This window comes from Scomber scombrus, chromosome 12, assembly GCF_963691925.1.
Source record: "Scomber scombrus chromosome 12, fScoSco1.1, whole genome shotgun sequence".
In the NCBI taxonomy this organism is placed as follows: Eukaryota; Metazoa; Chordata; class Actinopteri; order Scombriformes; family Scombridae; genus Scomber; species Scomber scombrus.
Window position 1 is genome coordinate 17,276,093 of NC_084981.1, and position 16,260 is coordinate 17,292,352.

The 16,260-nt window shown below is 39.3% G+C and overlaps 1 protein-coding gene across 1 annotated transcript; it reads left to right on the forward strand.

Annotated features, from left to right (window-relative positions):
• Positions 1–664: 664 nt before the first annotated feature.
• Positions 665–14,474, forward strand: LOC133992360 (bifunctional 3'-phosphoadenosine 5'-phosphosulfate synthase 2-like). The gene is made up of 12 exons (XM_062431105.1): positions 665–971; positions 3,841–3,955; positions 4,082–4,317; positions 4,492–4,630; positions 5,042–5,160; positions 8,335–8,448; positions 10,064–10,175; positions 11,215–11,420; positions 11,688–11,823; positions 12,488–12,756; positions 12,893–13,122; positions 13,562–14,474. The coding sequence occupies exons 1-12, from the start codon at positions 945–947 to the stop codon at positions 13,701–13,703; spliced, it is 1,845 nt and encodes a 614-aa protein (XP_062287089.1). The 5' UTR covers positions 665–944; the 3' UTR covers positions 13,704–14,474.
• Positions 14,475–16,260: the final 1,786 nt, after the last annotated feature.

Genomic DNA, 16,260 nt, shown 5'->3' on the forward strand with positions numbered 1-16,260 from the left:
CGAACACCGTCACATTTTGTCGCAAAGTGTAATTGGGGAGTATTACTACCGTCACCGTGAAGGTTGTCGTTTTCACCGAACTTCCTTGCTATTTTTGGTCTGTAACTTTAGACAACTTGTAACGTCCTCGTCTATGTAGTCCCGGTCGGAGGTGATGATGGCTGTGGCTGGAGGATACCGGCTGGTTACCATGGAGACGACTGAAATATTTTGCCCCTAAGTGTATATTTTTAACGTCGAGCGACTCTTTCATTTTTGTTTAGCCATTATTAAAAGCCATAAAGTATAAGACAGCCTTTGATTTTGTCTGACTTTGACACCAAAGAGAGGGGAACATTTTTTTTTGCTTCAAAAGACTAGTTAAGCTAGCGTAACCGTTACATTGGCTAACTGGTGCTAATTAGCTCGACGGTTATAAACTAGCCGGGCACTGATTTTTTTTAAGCCGGCCGTGCTATTAACGGTTCCGCTTCAATCTGGCAGACCAAACAAGGCTTCCCGTTTGTTTTGAAGTGAGGTTAATGTTTTCACAGTAGTCTCCTGGCACGGGCATAACACCAGCAATCAGTAACTAACTTAACCGCGATGTTACGTTAAGGGTTTCCCACCAGCTGTGGCTGAATCTAACGCCCAACCTCCGACCCTGTTCTGCCGGTGTCGATGCTCGGCCCCGTCCTGTCGTTATGCTTGAGTATTGGCTGGTGTGTGGCGAATTATGCAGATATCTGGACGTCGGAGGAGGAGGGCTGGAGGTTGGGCCAGCGGAATGCTACGTGTCTTGAAAGTCTCTCCTTTTAAAAGCCCCCCCCCCCCCTTCGTCTGCATCGATTTACTGTAGCCAAAAAGTTTGTTACAAGTTACAACTTAACAGCGAGCGACAGACTCCCCCGATCCAAGTCCGAGTCCGGAGATCAGCGGTCCATTGGTGGTGTAACTCGTACGAAATGTCCGGGGTGAAAAAGCTTCGCACGGTAAGAAACTAAGATCTTCAGATAACGGGGAAGGGAGGAGAAGCGACAACTGAATTTCAAGTTGTCATCAGAGTAGCTATACATGTTTCACAAAAGAGCATCGACGTGCTTTTGAGCTGGCAACGCCGAGATGTACAACTCCTCCTAAGTATGTCTGTGTCTAATACGTGTCTTATTAATGCACGATAATAACACCCCGACTATCAGCTATATGTTCCCCGCTGACGATACTGCGCTCATACAGAAAAAGCAGTGGGAAAACTAGACATAATAGTTCAGAGCTACCCCCGATTTTCTTTTCTGCTTTAAAAGCTCATTTTCTGTCTTCACTTCTGTGCCTCTTCACTGTACTATACTACCAGGTGTGATGGTTGAAGACATGCCTTGACTCTGAATAGGCCGGTTGTTGTAGTAACGTACCCATGTCAATTCGGCCCATTCATACCGTAAGGTGTCTTGTGAGGAGGGGGGCTTTAGGGGGGTAGAAAGAAGCCACTGTGAGACGGCAGGCTGAGACAAAATGCTGCACAGGAATGCTGCTAACTTGGAAAACATAAGGAGAGTTTATCATAAGAAAGCTCATATTTCATGTCATGTGTCCCATAGAGATGCATTTTATAGATACAGCAGTCAAGGTGTGCACCATTGCAGACAATGTGTGACACTGAATCCACTATTTACTGTCTGGTAGAGCTGAAATGCTTAGACAGTGTCCAATTAGATGATTAAGCCAGTGTTTTTAAAGGAGGGTCTGAGGACCCCCAGGGCTTCCTTGAGGGGGACTCCAGCAAAAAGGGGAGTAATGCATGACTAAATGTATGACTATGTTGTTTCATACATTTCCTGTGATAAAACATCTTAAAGAAAAAAACGTATCTGATGGGGGTCTGTGGTCTAATTTGTGTCAGTTTAGGTGTCCCCGACTTGAAAAAGTTAGAGATATGGGATTAAGCAACTATTTTGATGACTTTTGAAGCAAAAATGGCAATTCCAAACTTTTACCTGTTTCCATCTCTCCATGTGAATATTTATTGTTTATATATATATATATATATATATATATTATTTGGGTTTCGGACTGTTGATCGGACAGAAAGAACAATTTACATATGTAAATGTGGACACACTGACACTATATAGACAAGTAATTTAAAAAAAAATTGATACTGAAAATAATTAAAATCAGTTATGACTTCATGAACACTGTGTTGTTTGTTTTATAGTCACCCAAAATGTTAAAGTGTTACTATTTGACAAAATGATTTTGCCAATTTCCACATACAAGTTTAGTTGAGAAATTTCAGGATGCTTTATCATCTTAGTTTCATCTAATGTGGCTTCCAGAGAAAGGGGATGTACGCTGAACTGTAAGCAAGAGGAAAACAGTTGATAGTAACAAGACATGATAGGGCACTTCCTACACTGTTCAGTTACAATTACATGTAAAAACAAGCAAGACGAAACGTGGGAGGACGTTAAGAATGTAACAAAATCAAAATGAATAATGGGGTTTGCATGAAAGCACGTCTTAAGAGGCGAGTCTTGAACTTTTCTCTTAAATAAATCCACATTTGTGTCGTGATTTTGTTGACAGCGCACACAAGAAAAAAATACAGCGTGTTCCCATGAATGTTGAAAGGAAGGAAAAGTGGATAAGGAGTGGGAATGAGTCTGCGAGAGTAGGTGTCTCCTACATTTGGAAGAATAGTGCTGTTTGTCTATGGCTCACAGTTTGGGTTGGTGTGTGTGGGTGTGTACACTCACAAACTGCAGGCTGTGTGACATTTGGGGAAGATTATGCTCCTCAATAGAGCATACACCAAAGTAAACTTTCCTTTGTGCATGCTGCTCACGGTACATTAATCAGGGCAGTAGAATATTGCAAAGTCACACTGATGCGACAGCACATTTAATAAACACAAACTGGTTTACGAGTCCTATGTGGCTTAATGTCTATTCTTTGTACCAGTGATGCCCAGATTGGTTATCTACAAAATTTATGGATTCCTTCTCCACCGTGAATCAGCCAACAGTAACTTTACATGGTGATCCTCCATCATCCTTCATAGACACATGCCTCTACTTTGTTACGGTCATTGTTTTTTCATTTTACAGTCGAGTCTGTGCGTGCACATGTAGAAAGACATTTGAAGCAAACTTCAGATTTAAACTGCTGTAACACTGGGTACAAAGTAGAAAAAGCAGAACTCAGACATGCTACAGGCAAAAAATGTACGAGGTGATAAGAAGAGAGCGGGGATGAATATGCAAAAAGTGAAGTGACGGGGTGGGTGTAGGGAAGAAGGGAGAGTGGGTGCAGAGGGCGAACGTGTGGGCACGAGCACTGCCACATCATCGCTGGGCTGCAGGCAGCACACTGGACACATTGTCCAGTCAGTCCTCTCCCTCCCACCATCCCCTTCCATGACTCCCTCCTCTACCCCTCCCCTCTAGAAGTCAATACAGCCCCATTTATCCTCAGCCTGGTCCACATAGTCACTTTGGTCATATAAAACCAGACAGTGTATGGTAAACTGAGCTCTACTCACTATGCAAACTGGGTGGGCCTGAATAACAGAACCAGTTAACCCTAAATGGCGTCAGGCCAGAAGCTTCAGATTTTCTACAAGTCATTGTGAAAAATTGGTTCACAACAATAGGTAAGTTGGATGTGGGTGTTGTGTACACTGTATAACGTCGATAACAGTGATCTGAGATGAATACATTAATACTTGGCAAGTGTTTTATTGGAACCACCCAAATCCCGTTTGCCTATTGTCAACAAGTTATCAGCATTACAAGACATTTATTTATCACAAACTACTTGAGCTTACCTTACAGCTAACATCACTGTGTTCTTCTATTTCAGGACCTCAACAGGTCAACTAACGTGGTGTACCAAGCCCACCATGTCAGCCGGAGCAAGAGAGGGCAGGTCGTGGGCACCAGAGGAGGTTTCAGAGGATGTACCATCTGGCTCACTGGTAAATCTCCATTAGTCTTATATAACATCCACCTGTTGGTGATGATGAGGCTGCCATGCAGGAACCAAACTATTCACGCATCTTTCAACCCGCCTTAAAATATGCCTCCTATTATATTCCTACTAGGTTTGTCTGGTGCTGGGAAAACTACAATCAGTTTTGCCCTGGAGGAGTTCCTTGTGTCCCACGCCATCCCTTGCTACTCGCTGGACGGAGACAACATCCGACACGGCCTGAACAAGAATCTGGGTTTCTCTGCCGAAGACCGCGAGGAGAACATCCGCCGTATTGCCGAGGTGGCCAAACTGTTTGCCGACGCTGGGCTTGTTTGCATCACCAGTTTCATCTCTCCTTTCACCAAGGTCAGAAAACAGCACAGGGGTTAGATATCTAATAAACAGTATCTGATAATGGTGGATGTTAGAAATGTGGGTTTGACTAAAGAATTTTATATGTCATGTCGAAAGTATCAGCTGTTTGAAATACAGTGCCACACTTTTATGTAAATTAGAAACGCTGACTCATTTCCTCCACAGGATCGCAATGAGGCAAAGAAAATCCATACAAGTGCTGGGCTGCCATTTTTCGAGGTGTTTATTCACGCATCTCTTGAGGTGTGTGAGAGCAGGGATGTCAAAGGACTTTATAAGAAGGCTCGAGCTGGAGAGATCAAAGGTCAGTGTGACAATGCTCACTTTGGGGCTCAGGCGGTAGAGTGGTCATTCGATTCCCGGCTCCTCCAGTCCATATGTCGATGTGTCCTTGGGCAAGACACTTAACCCCAAATTGCTCTCATTGCTGTGCCAACGGTATATGAATGGCTAGTTTCCCTCTGATGAGCAGGTTGGCACCCTGCATGGTAGCTCCTGTCATCAGTGTATGAATGTGTGTGAATGCGTGAATGAGATGTAGTGTAAAAGTGCTTTGAGTGGTCATAATGACTAGAAAAGTGCTATATAAGTACAGTCCATTTACTTTTTCCCCGTGTTGTGTACATCTTACTGTATATTGTATAAGCCAAAATTGAATATCAAAGTCTCTGGGGTTTGAATGACGTCTCTTTATATTTTTTTACATTCTTGCCAGGCTTCACTGGGATCGACTCAGATTATGAGCGTCCTGAGGCACCAGAGTTGGTACTGAAAACTGGGGAGCTGTCAGTGAATGAATGCGTCCATCAAGTGTTGGAACTGCTCAGGGACCAGGTGAGTTTGGCAGAGAAGAATTTTGGGGCTTAAGACCGTTGCACAAACCACCAAATTTGTTTAGATTTTTGTAGTTCAATGACCCATTGTACTGTACATATTGTCTCTCACACAGGCCTCCATCAGTGTCAGTTTACAGCTCTGTATCACAAAGAATTTACATATCAAACAGTAAATATTAACTCCTTTAAGGACTGAAGATACCAAAAAATATATCCCTATTTAAACAAGCAGCTTATGTCACAAAGCAAGTTCAATATAGTAAAGGATGGGTTATAGTTGGTGGCCTCCTAAAACCAAACAATGTCTATCCTGGACACAATTGTGACGTATGTGACGTATGTTTTTTCAGTATGACTGAAGACGTTCTCATGAAAGAGGCAACCCTCCTCTTTCATGAGAACGTCTTCAGCCATATTAAAACTAGTGAGAGCGAGACAACAGAAAAAGAATTATATCACATATACACACACAATATAAGGTGTATTATATAAAAATAATACATTTTTAGGATTAAAAATAGCTTTTTTTGATAAATGTGGCTGTTGAATACTACAAAAGAACCTAAAAGAAATGGCCTTCACTTCACATGAACTGAAAGACAAAGAGTAACATAAATCTTGCTCTGTTCACCCTGTAATTTACACCTGTCACAGCTGAGGAAAAATATAAAGAAGAAAAAGACATATAAGAAGAACATAAGGTGTAACTCTCTTGCACTCAGTGTCATTTTTACCCATGGGTCCTTTATATGTGTACGCACAAGAATAACAGATCCAACCACAACTACATACACAGAGTTCACAATACAATGTCAAATATTGACTCATCACTGTGATCAGCCTAAACCACAGAAGAGAAACTGGAGAGACAAATGTAACCCGGGCCATGAATTATAAACCTAATGTATTATTCTTGGTAGCATAATAATAATAGCTTTACATAACATTAGCAATACAAATACATTTGAAGGATAAAACTTAACATTACTGCTGCTGCCAAGACTCGAACTTTGCTGAATGAAAAGTTGCAGATAAAGTAAATACAAGCTTTTTATTGACGCAGCTGACTTGCTTTTAGATAAAATAATGCACACAAAAGACTTTCTAAAATTGGCCTGTGGTGAAGATTTTGGGTCTGTAGCTGCAATACTTTACAAATCATTCTCACTTATGTCAGACTTTCATTTCACTTATTATAGACTAGTAAACATATTCATGGCACAAAGCCAAACCAACATTAACTCATATTATTTGAAAGCAGCTATTGAGAGATTAAAGAACATTCAAAGAAAACAATGATGATCATGATTGTAGCGCTCAAGCTCAAAGACCCAGGAGAAATAAACAGAAGATAAAGTGATGTTGGTAATTGTATCACTCACTTATATAGATGTAAAATGAGGTAGAAAACAGGTTTAGCAGAAAGAAACACTGTAGAGCTAGAAATATGCCCCAAGACAGACGGATGGATTTGTCTGCCAAATGACAAAATGTGAAATGCAAATGTGAACTGTATTATCACACCACTATCATACATTACTGCCTTTTGTGGAAATATCCTACATTTAATAATAATACACCAAGGCCTTTTTACACTAAGACCAAAACAGCACACCAAGAATATGAACATGTGTGTACACGCATGCATTGCGTAAAAAATGCCACAAGGCAAGCTGTCTGCAAGTCTGTGTCATAGTTAATTGCGACATATCTGCAGCATTTATTGTACTGACTGAGTTGTGGCTGAGATGATACGATACAGTAACATTTCCTGTGGAGAAAAAAAAAGACATGAAGTGGAGGAAGTGAAATTACACATCACGTAAATGGTGTAAATTAGGGTTGTTTTAACCTTTAGATACGGGAAACTGACAACTGATGGCATGTTCATGATCTCTGTGGATGTTTTAATGGTCAGAAACACAAGATTAGGAAACAAACGTGTGTGCAGTTATACATCAAAACAACCACAGAAACACAGTAATCAATAGTAAACCTAATTGCAGCCAGCTCATGCTTGTGTGTACATACAACATGTCTTATGTGTTACTGTCTCTGTCCTTCTGTAAAACTGATGATTTTTAACATTAGTTCTGTACAGAGAAAACGTTTGGTTTGTGGAAGGAGGGTAGTACAGATTATCAGTAACTTTCTCCACAGGTCTTTGCTCCCTGTCATCAGCTGCTGCTTTATTTCTTGACTAATGAATGAACAGATGAATGCAATTTGGACATTATTATCTCAGTTTTTTTCAGATTATTTTGCACAGAAGCTGCTGATTGATTTTCAATATATTAATGTTTTAAATATGACCGCAATATGTATTGATTGTTTTTTCAGAGAGTTGTATTCTGGTCAGGGTGGGGGGGAAAACCTCTGAAGCAGCAGAAATATTGGAATTACTTTTCTGCAATTTTCATATTTTGCAAAGTTATCCAGAGGGGCGCATTTGACCCCTTGGCGGGCCGTATATTTGACATCCATGCCTTAATTGTTGTTAATTCTGCATACAGCTGCAAACACACTTTGACAAAGATTTATAAAATTCATAAAATTATATTAAACTTTTGATTATCAATTTCCTGGATCATTTAGAGCTGCCCCTATTGGTTCACAGTTGACTCTGGACTTGACATTAACTTTTACGTATTTACTGATGAAGTATGATGGAGAGAAGGGGGAAAAAGAAATAAAGTCCAGTACCTTTTATTGTGTTCTGACGTCTCACTAGTGTCCGCTGGTCCAGAGCAGAGGTTTTCATTGTTTTTAGTCAACCCACTTTCTCGAAAAGCTCTTCTCTGGTTACCCAAAGCTTGGATCTGATTGCAGGGAGATAAACCTGATTGAGAGCAGGTTAAGTGTATGTGACAAAGTGAGACACTGTGGTGAAGATGAAAAACTGGAGTAAAGTTACCTCACCAGCCCATACATGAAAAAGACCTTAAATGAAAGGATGAATTCAGTAGTTTTAAGTTTTCACCCCACCTGGTGGATACTGTGCTATTCTTAACTATGATGATTTTCACCTATTTTCATCTGAAATTATAACCAAAATATCTACAATAGAAACTTTGTCTGTAAAGGTCAAGCACACACACTGTAAGTCTTCACATCACCAACATTATCTTCTGTAAGTATGACATTAATATTAAGTTTCTTTGCTTGTATGTAGAATATTGTACCAGGAGAGATCATGGAGGGGGTGAATGAACTCTTTGTTCTGGAGAACAAGCTGAATCTCGCTGTGGCTGATGCGAACACGCTACCCACCATCAGCATCACCAAGGTAACCCGCCACTTCAGTATATAGGCTTCTTATTTATCTCACGCCTAATGGACATGTGGTCAATACTGGACATAGCAGAGAGTTGCTCATGATAAGACCATAAATATTCCCTTTTGATTGGACTGTTTGACTTCCTTAGCTACTAATAAAGACCTAAATAAAAGCCAGGCAGCAGGGTGTTTGAAGAACCAAAATGTGCACTAGCAGGATTGTTAAATACTGTTCAAGACAGGAAGGAAGATTTTGTTAAAAAATAAGACAAAGCACTTTATTTTATTTTTAGATCAGGATACTACTCTGATAAGTCTAGTTAAATTATTGTGGGCAGTTAATACATAATGTAATACGTAAGTTTGTCGGTAATATTAGTTACATCAGTCAATCAAGTCAAAGTAAAATATATCCCTCAACGACTTGCAGCTCAAATGTCTCTAACACTGTGTATGGGATTGTTAATCAGATGTCTCCAACTGTAAATAAAGGTAAAAGAATCAGGCCAGTACTTAATCCTTGTCCATACATACACAATACTTTAAATTAAACCATCTTTGTAATTGTATTTTCTCAGTGGGAAGAAATCGACAGTGTTTGTATTTTATTGATTCATTGATACAGTTAATAAGTTCAGCACACATACAGCAGGATATTTGCATGATTGAAACAACTGCCTGCTTTGATTACGCCTCACTAAACGCGACAGACACAAACAGCATTAAAAAAAACTCAGTGAGACTGTTTCAGATTCAGTGTGGATTGATACGTTTAATAAAATGAAAGCGTATCTATACAGTTAGAAAACACATTTTATTGCCCTGACACAGGCGCGGCTGACTCGCTTTGAGATAAAACAATGCTGTGTCAACACAACAAAAATATTTTAACCACATATAAAAATACACTGAATTAAACCTTTTTTTTTTTTTTTTAAAGGGTCCAATTAGATCATTGTTTCAAATATGTTGTATTGTCTGCAGCTTTGATGCATTTACTGGCTTACAGTCTGTGTGGGAAGAATGACACATAAAATCGATATGTTTATTCAGTCAAGATAGGTCAGCGGACGTGAGACTTGTTAGCTTCCTTTTATACAAGCGGCAAGAAACACAAAATAAAGAGATTACACCAAGTGATGACAATATACTAATACAGTATTTATGAATATGATTATATACCGTGTCAATACACCAATAATAATTATGGTAAGGCCAGTTCATGAGGGAAATAGGATTCATTGAAGGCGGCGTGTTATCTCACAAAATCTCGCCGTGGTTTAGTGAGGAAGTGAATGTATTGATCATAAATACGTCAGCAGTGATATCTTACTCAAACAGTACAATGGGGCTTTTATATAGTTAGACACTGAAGGTCTTTCAGTAATGGAAGAGAGTTCAAAAAGGTTAAAGCTTATTAGTGAGTTTTAAAAGAAAGTAGTTGTTTGGATGTGCCTGTTTTCCATCTATTCAGCCTTATTACTCCCACAATTCATTGATTCATTCATTCGTAGCGTAATTACAGGCTTGTTGATTAGCGTATCAACACTTATGAGATACTGAACACCATCGGTATCATTTTCCTTTCATGCTGTTTACTGAGAGCGATTATTCTTTTTCCACAGTTGGATCTACAGTGGGTGCAGGTTTTGGCGGAGGGCTGGGCGAGTCCTTTGAAGGGCTTCATGAGAGAAAGAGAGTTTCTCCAGGTCCTGCACTTTGGCAACCTGCTGGATGGTAAGAGACGACCACACTGTCATATTCACTCTTCTCATAACCTGCTGGGACGTTATCTCTTCACCAGTCTGCCCACTAAAGCATCCACAGCAGTGTAGCATCAAGCAGATCCTGTTCTCTTTCAACATGAGAACTGAAATTATGATTAAGTTTCATTATTGGTATTATTCATAAATCATTGGGCCATTTATTTTAAAAATAAAGCAGAAATGTATATGAATTAATTAATTATAGTCCCCAAAAAAAGTCCAAAATCATCTTTTTTGTGTTTACTGAATAACTTGTTTTTTTAAGATCATGATATAAAGTACAATATAAAAGAAAATGTACTTATTTTGCTATTTTATTTAATACACATACCAAGTAAATCTGATCGTGTTTTTCATTTCCAACATATCGCCCTGTTTCCAGATGTAGTTGTAAGTTACACACACATCATTTTCTTTCAGGCTGATCCAGTTACACAAGTCATTTCTTAACTCAGTTTTGAGTTTAGCATATGTTCTGAATTGGGTTTATTCCATTTCATTTATTCGCCCGTTTTTCTTGAAACAACTGGCAAACAAAAGCTTTCATCAAACCAGCATTACATTTCCTCAAAGCACACTTTTTAAAATAAAGTGTGTATACACTGCCCAGGGACTGTATATCTGTACTTCCCATAAGTACAGTTCACTATGTTGTCTGTTTCACTGTCTGCTCATACAAATAACTCAACGTCTTTTAGCTTTTTATTTCAGTTATCCATCACTTCTGACTATTCTATCATTTATACTTATAACTAAATCAAGTCACAATTTCTTAATTTTTCAAACTAAATTAAGCTTATCACATATTCACTGGCAACTCCAGAAGTACTGCTTGAGGGTTGGGGATCACTAAAAAATGCAACATTATTTGGACTTTACTTGTTGTCATGAGAGCTTGAATTGCATTGTACTTTTTTCTTTGTGTTTTTATATCATGTAAGTTACAATTCTGAAATGATATATCTGCTTTGGTTCACTGGTTGAAATTAATGCATCCTCTTCTGTCTCAGGTGGGGCCATCAACTTATCTGTTCCCATCGTCCTGCCTGTTAGCACCGAGACCAAGCAGGAGCTGGACGGCTCTGCAGCCATAGCTCTGGAGTACCAGGGTTCTCGTGTGGCTATTCTCAGGAACCCAGAGTTCTACCAGCACCGCAAGGAGGAACGCTGTGCCAGACAGTGGGGCACCACTTGTCCAAAACACCCTTACATTAAGGTTATTAGGCACTCATCAGATGTTATAATTTCAGTATCTATCACAGGGTTGCACTACAAAAAGGGCCTACATCATTGTTTATTCTCACTGTGTCAATGTTGAACTAGCAAGCAACACATAAATCAGTCAAACCCAAGACAAATATTACATAACATTTAATGATTCAGAAACTTACTACAAAGGCGGCCTGAATATGAATCATAAATGCAGGTACACGTGAATGTTTGTGTGATTAAAAGAAAGCTGATAGATTATCACCTTATGCAGATGGTTATGGAGGGCGGTGACTGGCTTGTTGGTGGAGACCTGGAGGTGCTGGAGCGAATCAAATGGAACGATGGACTTGACCAGTATCGTCTCACTCCTTCTGAGCTCAAGCAGAAGTTCAAAGACATGAAAGCAGGTTAGAAAATCCTCAAAAATGTTCTCAAAACACAGTCAGGGAACACAAAATGACAGCCAATTTGTTTTAAGTAGTTAGTATGATTAATAGAGCATATTTATCTCAGCTGGAGAAATAAAACAAAGGCATGCCCCATTTGTCTTTCAGAAGAACATGACAAAGGACCAGATGAAAAAATAAGGTGGTAAATTAAAAGCTGCATGGTGATGTTTGTGATCTGTGTTCAGTTATCAGTAGAGACACATTTCTAAGAACAATGAACCATGATCACCTGTTTTCACTCTGCCTCACTTCAACTTGAATGCTGGTCTAAAAATTGTCTAAGAAGTGTCCATTTAGTTATCTAAACTATAATACAGTAGATATTTGGATATTGTTAGTTTTTCAGTATTTTTTTCTGTGGTCTCATCTTGAGGTTTTTTTTTTTGTGGTGAAAGCATGCTGTGAGCACAACCCACAAGCAACTTTGATGTCAAATTCATGAAAAAAGCCAGCTGTAGTGACGTGAAAGGCATGATGAGCATGTTTGCTGTGACAGATGTGACGCACAACATCCACATATTTTGAACTGCAGCTCAAATAATACTGCTGCTATTAACTCCAAATGTTGTTATGTGAACTTCATTTTGTGCTGCGTCTCCTCCATATTTTCCTCCATGTCTAGATGCGATATTCGCATTTCAGCTGCGCAACCCGGTCCACAATGGCCACGCTCTGCTGATGCAGGACACCAAGCGTCGTCTGCTGGAACGAGGCTACAAGAAACCAGTCCTCCTGTTGCACCCCCTCGGTGGCTGGACCAAAGATGATGATGTGCCTCTGGAATGGCGGATGAAGCAGCATGCTGCCGTCCTGGAGGAAGGCGTCCTGGACCCGGCCAACACCATTGTAGCCATCTTTCCCTCGCCTATGATGTACGCTGGGCCCACAGAGGTAAGGAGCAGCGTTGGTTTACCTCTTTAGTCAGATATTATAGTCTGTCAAGCTCTTGACAATCCTGTGCAACCATTTACGTACAATATATGAGTGGTTGAATATTAACTTGTATGTCCTTTAACTTCTCTATCAGGTTCAGTGGCACTGTAGGGCCAGAATGATCGCTGGCGCAAACTTTTACATTGTTGGCCGGGACCCTGCAGGTATGCCTCACCCGGAGACTAAACAGGACCTGTATGAGCCCACTCATGGAAGCAAGGTGCTCACAATGGCCCCGGGCCTCACCTCTGTGGAGATAATCCCCTTCAGGGTAGCCGCCTACAACAAGAACAAGAAGGCTATGGACTTTTACGACAAAGAGCGGTGAGCAAAGAAAGATCTTTACAATTTTACTTGTAAACTGATTTCGACATCTGAGAAAACTGGAAACCTGACAGTTAAGCAGAGGTTCACCTGTCCTGAAGTATTTAATTATACATTTTAACATTTTAACTTTAAGTACAGCCATCATCATGTACTGCATAATGCATATTTATTTATTTTGTTTAAATTATTTTTAATGTAGAACTTGGAGTCTACTGAAATAGACGACCGGTGTAATGAGGACAGAATGTACTTCAGGTGCAATTGTCCTTCATCACAACATGTCCACAAATCTTTTTCATATTGGCTGAGAAAATCTGAAACAATATCACATTATATCCAAAACCGTGCCTTCACTTTGACTTATCCTACACCTTCTCCAATAACCTTTCCTGCCCACTCTCCCCATGTTGCCCCTCCTTTTTTCTCACCCTCGTAGACACGCTGAGTTTGAGTTCATCTCTGGAACCAAGATGAGGAACTTGGCTCGCAGCGGAGAAAACCCTCCAGACGGTTTCATGGCTCCCAAGGCTTGGAAGGTGTTGGTCGATTACTACAACTCTCTTCAGAAGGACAAGTAATCTGCACAGCGCTCGGCTCACCAGCCAGCAGCATACTATGAAAAGATAAAGTCGGTTCTTAATGGGGGTTAAATATACACCCATCTCTCCAGGAATAGTTTAGATATCTGCCTCTTTTATCTTATCCAAAAACGCTCAGTAAGAATGATGAATTTAGATTTCTATAAATAATGGTAAAGGTGGGTGTTCGGATCAGAATGACTTCTCTTGAGCAGTTGCATTCCTTTAAAATGATGTGATTTATAAATCCATTGTATGTTTATACATATTAACTTAAGCTATGTATTTTAATAAATTAAGGGTAACATGAGATTCTTTATACTATTTTTATTTTTTAAGGTTAGGAGACCATCCCATGACAGATAAATCATTGTTTTATATTTACACAATATTTGAAGGATGCATGACCAAAAAAAAAAAGATTTCACATTTTATGACAATTACATCACAGTCTAGTTATTTGTATGTTACCTGAATGAAAGCATTTTTATTACTACCTACAGTGCCTGTTTGTATTTACATGTATGGATGTTAATTAATTCATCATGCTACTGTTATCTATTATTGTAAAAATACAATGTAGGTTGTTTTATATGTGAAAGTGCCTTTCTCTCAAATGCCAACATTATAAAACTGAAATTGTTAAAAATGTATTGTTGGAGTTTGTCTGAAATGTCTCCAAGCCTCATGTGATGTTGTGAAGTGGGCATGTGCATTCATTTAATAAAAAGGAACATTAAAGGGTGTATGTAAAATGCACTAATAAAGGAACTTGTTTGTCATTATGAATCATTGCTGAGTATCTAATATTGGGCTATTGTGTTATGTAACCTGAAGCTGGTTGCATGTTTCCTATCATATCTCTGCCCTGATATTGTGTGGGTGCCTCTGATTATGCAACACACCTCACAATAACGTCTATCTGAGCAAAGTTCATGCTTATCATCTGAAGGTTAAAGATTGAAGTGGGCTGACCAATGTTCCGTTCTGGGCCTGCAAAGCCAAAAGTGCACTGCCGCCATCTGCTGGTGAAACCTGGTACAGAGGAACACAAAATAAGCAACAAATGAGAAACTAGTGAGATCCGTGTAAAAGGTCACAGACATTTTTCTGACAGTTGATCAGTTTGATAACTGCACTCATCATGATAACATCACTTACTGACACCAGACCTGCAGAGATTTATCTACGGCTCCCTGATCTACCAAAACTATCAGTTACATTTCCTGCTGGCATGAACTTTGATTAAGAATTCACAACCTGCAGCCAAGTCAACTGGTGTGCTGGTGTTCTTTGAAATGGTCTGATGTTGAGTATTCACACACTGGGAAACATGGGATCGGCTCTGGATTGGCTAGACCAGATCGATCTTTTATAATAGATTAAAGAGATCCTGAGACTCTTTCAAATTACACTTAAGAGATGGTTGAATGACTGATTAATTTTGCCAGTCATTAAGCTGCCAGGGCTTACATTGCTATGAGGAGACCCAGTCTCTCCTGCAAGAAGCAGATTTCTAATTAGCCTTACATGGGATCAGATCATTTAATCTGCAATGTTCCAGGTAACCCCATTTAAATCTGCTGAACTGCACTCTCAGTACTTAATAAAATCTCCAACTACTGTACATCCAACATGTCATGTCACTAAGAAACAACAAGGATGGCTCCTGGTATAAATCTCTATATGGTCAGTGTCCTTTTTAGGCCTCATACAGCAAGTCTGAATATAGTCTAACCCTGTGTTCAGCTCTGGCATAAGAGCCAGTGTTCAAGGCTTCTTTAAATATGAAAATATGAATTAGTTATTACATATTTTGAAATGGTTTGCACAGTTGTGGGGTTTTGCGTGGTGTGTGGTTGACTTATAGTTGTGTGTATTTGATGACATTGTGTCTTTAATTATTTTGCAGTATGGTTGTGAAGCTCCTCTTGCTCTGTAGCTGGTGCTGTTTGGCTGAAATTGTAATGGGCCCTGCATCCACTGCCAGTTTCCTAAAGGCACATCATCAGATACATTAATGTATATTTTTGGATGAAATGTATGTTGCTGGTGTGGTGGAAATGCATCAGACTAGAGCTCCAACTATAAGATTATTATTGATTAATCGGCTGATTAGATTGTTTAATCAATTCATCAGACGGCCTATAAGATTTCAGGAAAAATCTGCCTCATAGTTTCCCACAGTCAAAGATCATATCGCCATAAAACAGTCTGATAACTAAGATAGTCATAATGAGAAGTATAAGAAAACCATATTTATACTTGAGTAGTTGAGTTAATCTAGTGAATTGTTAGGACTTTTTTTCTGTGGATAGACTTTTTTCCCCAACTGTAATCCAAACCCTACAAAACATGACCTCACATCGATATTATGGTTACACCCTCATCAGTAATATATTTTTTTTATTACAATTAATTTTATAATCTATTTGTATGAGTATTTATTGCTCTTTTGTCATACAAATGTAGGCTATAAATGTGTCTTCTGCTTGATAACGTGTAATATATGTTTTTTGTTTTGTTTTTTCACTGTAATTGTGCTTCAATGAAAATA

Excerpts from the sequence above, each read along its gene's own strand:
- LOC133992360 (XM_062431105.1), top strand. The coding sequence starts at position 945 with ATGTCCGGGGTGAAAAAGCTTCGCACG. Across the intron at positions 4,631-5,041 it reads TCGAGCTGGAGAGATCAAAG|GCTTCACTGGGATCGACTCA; the intron begins GTCAGTGTGACA and ends CATTCTTGCCAG. Across the intron at positions 5,161-8,334 it reads TGGAACTGCTCAGGGACCAG|AATATTGTACCAGGAGAGAT; the intron begins GTGAGTTTGGCA and ends GCTTGTATGTAG.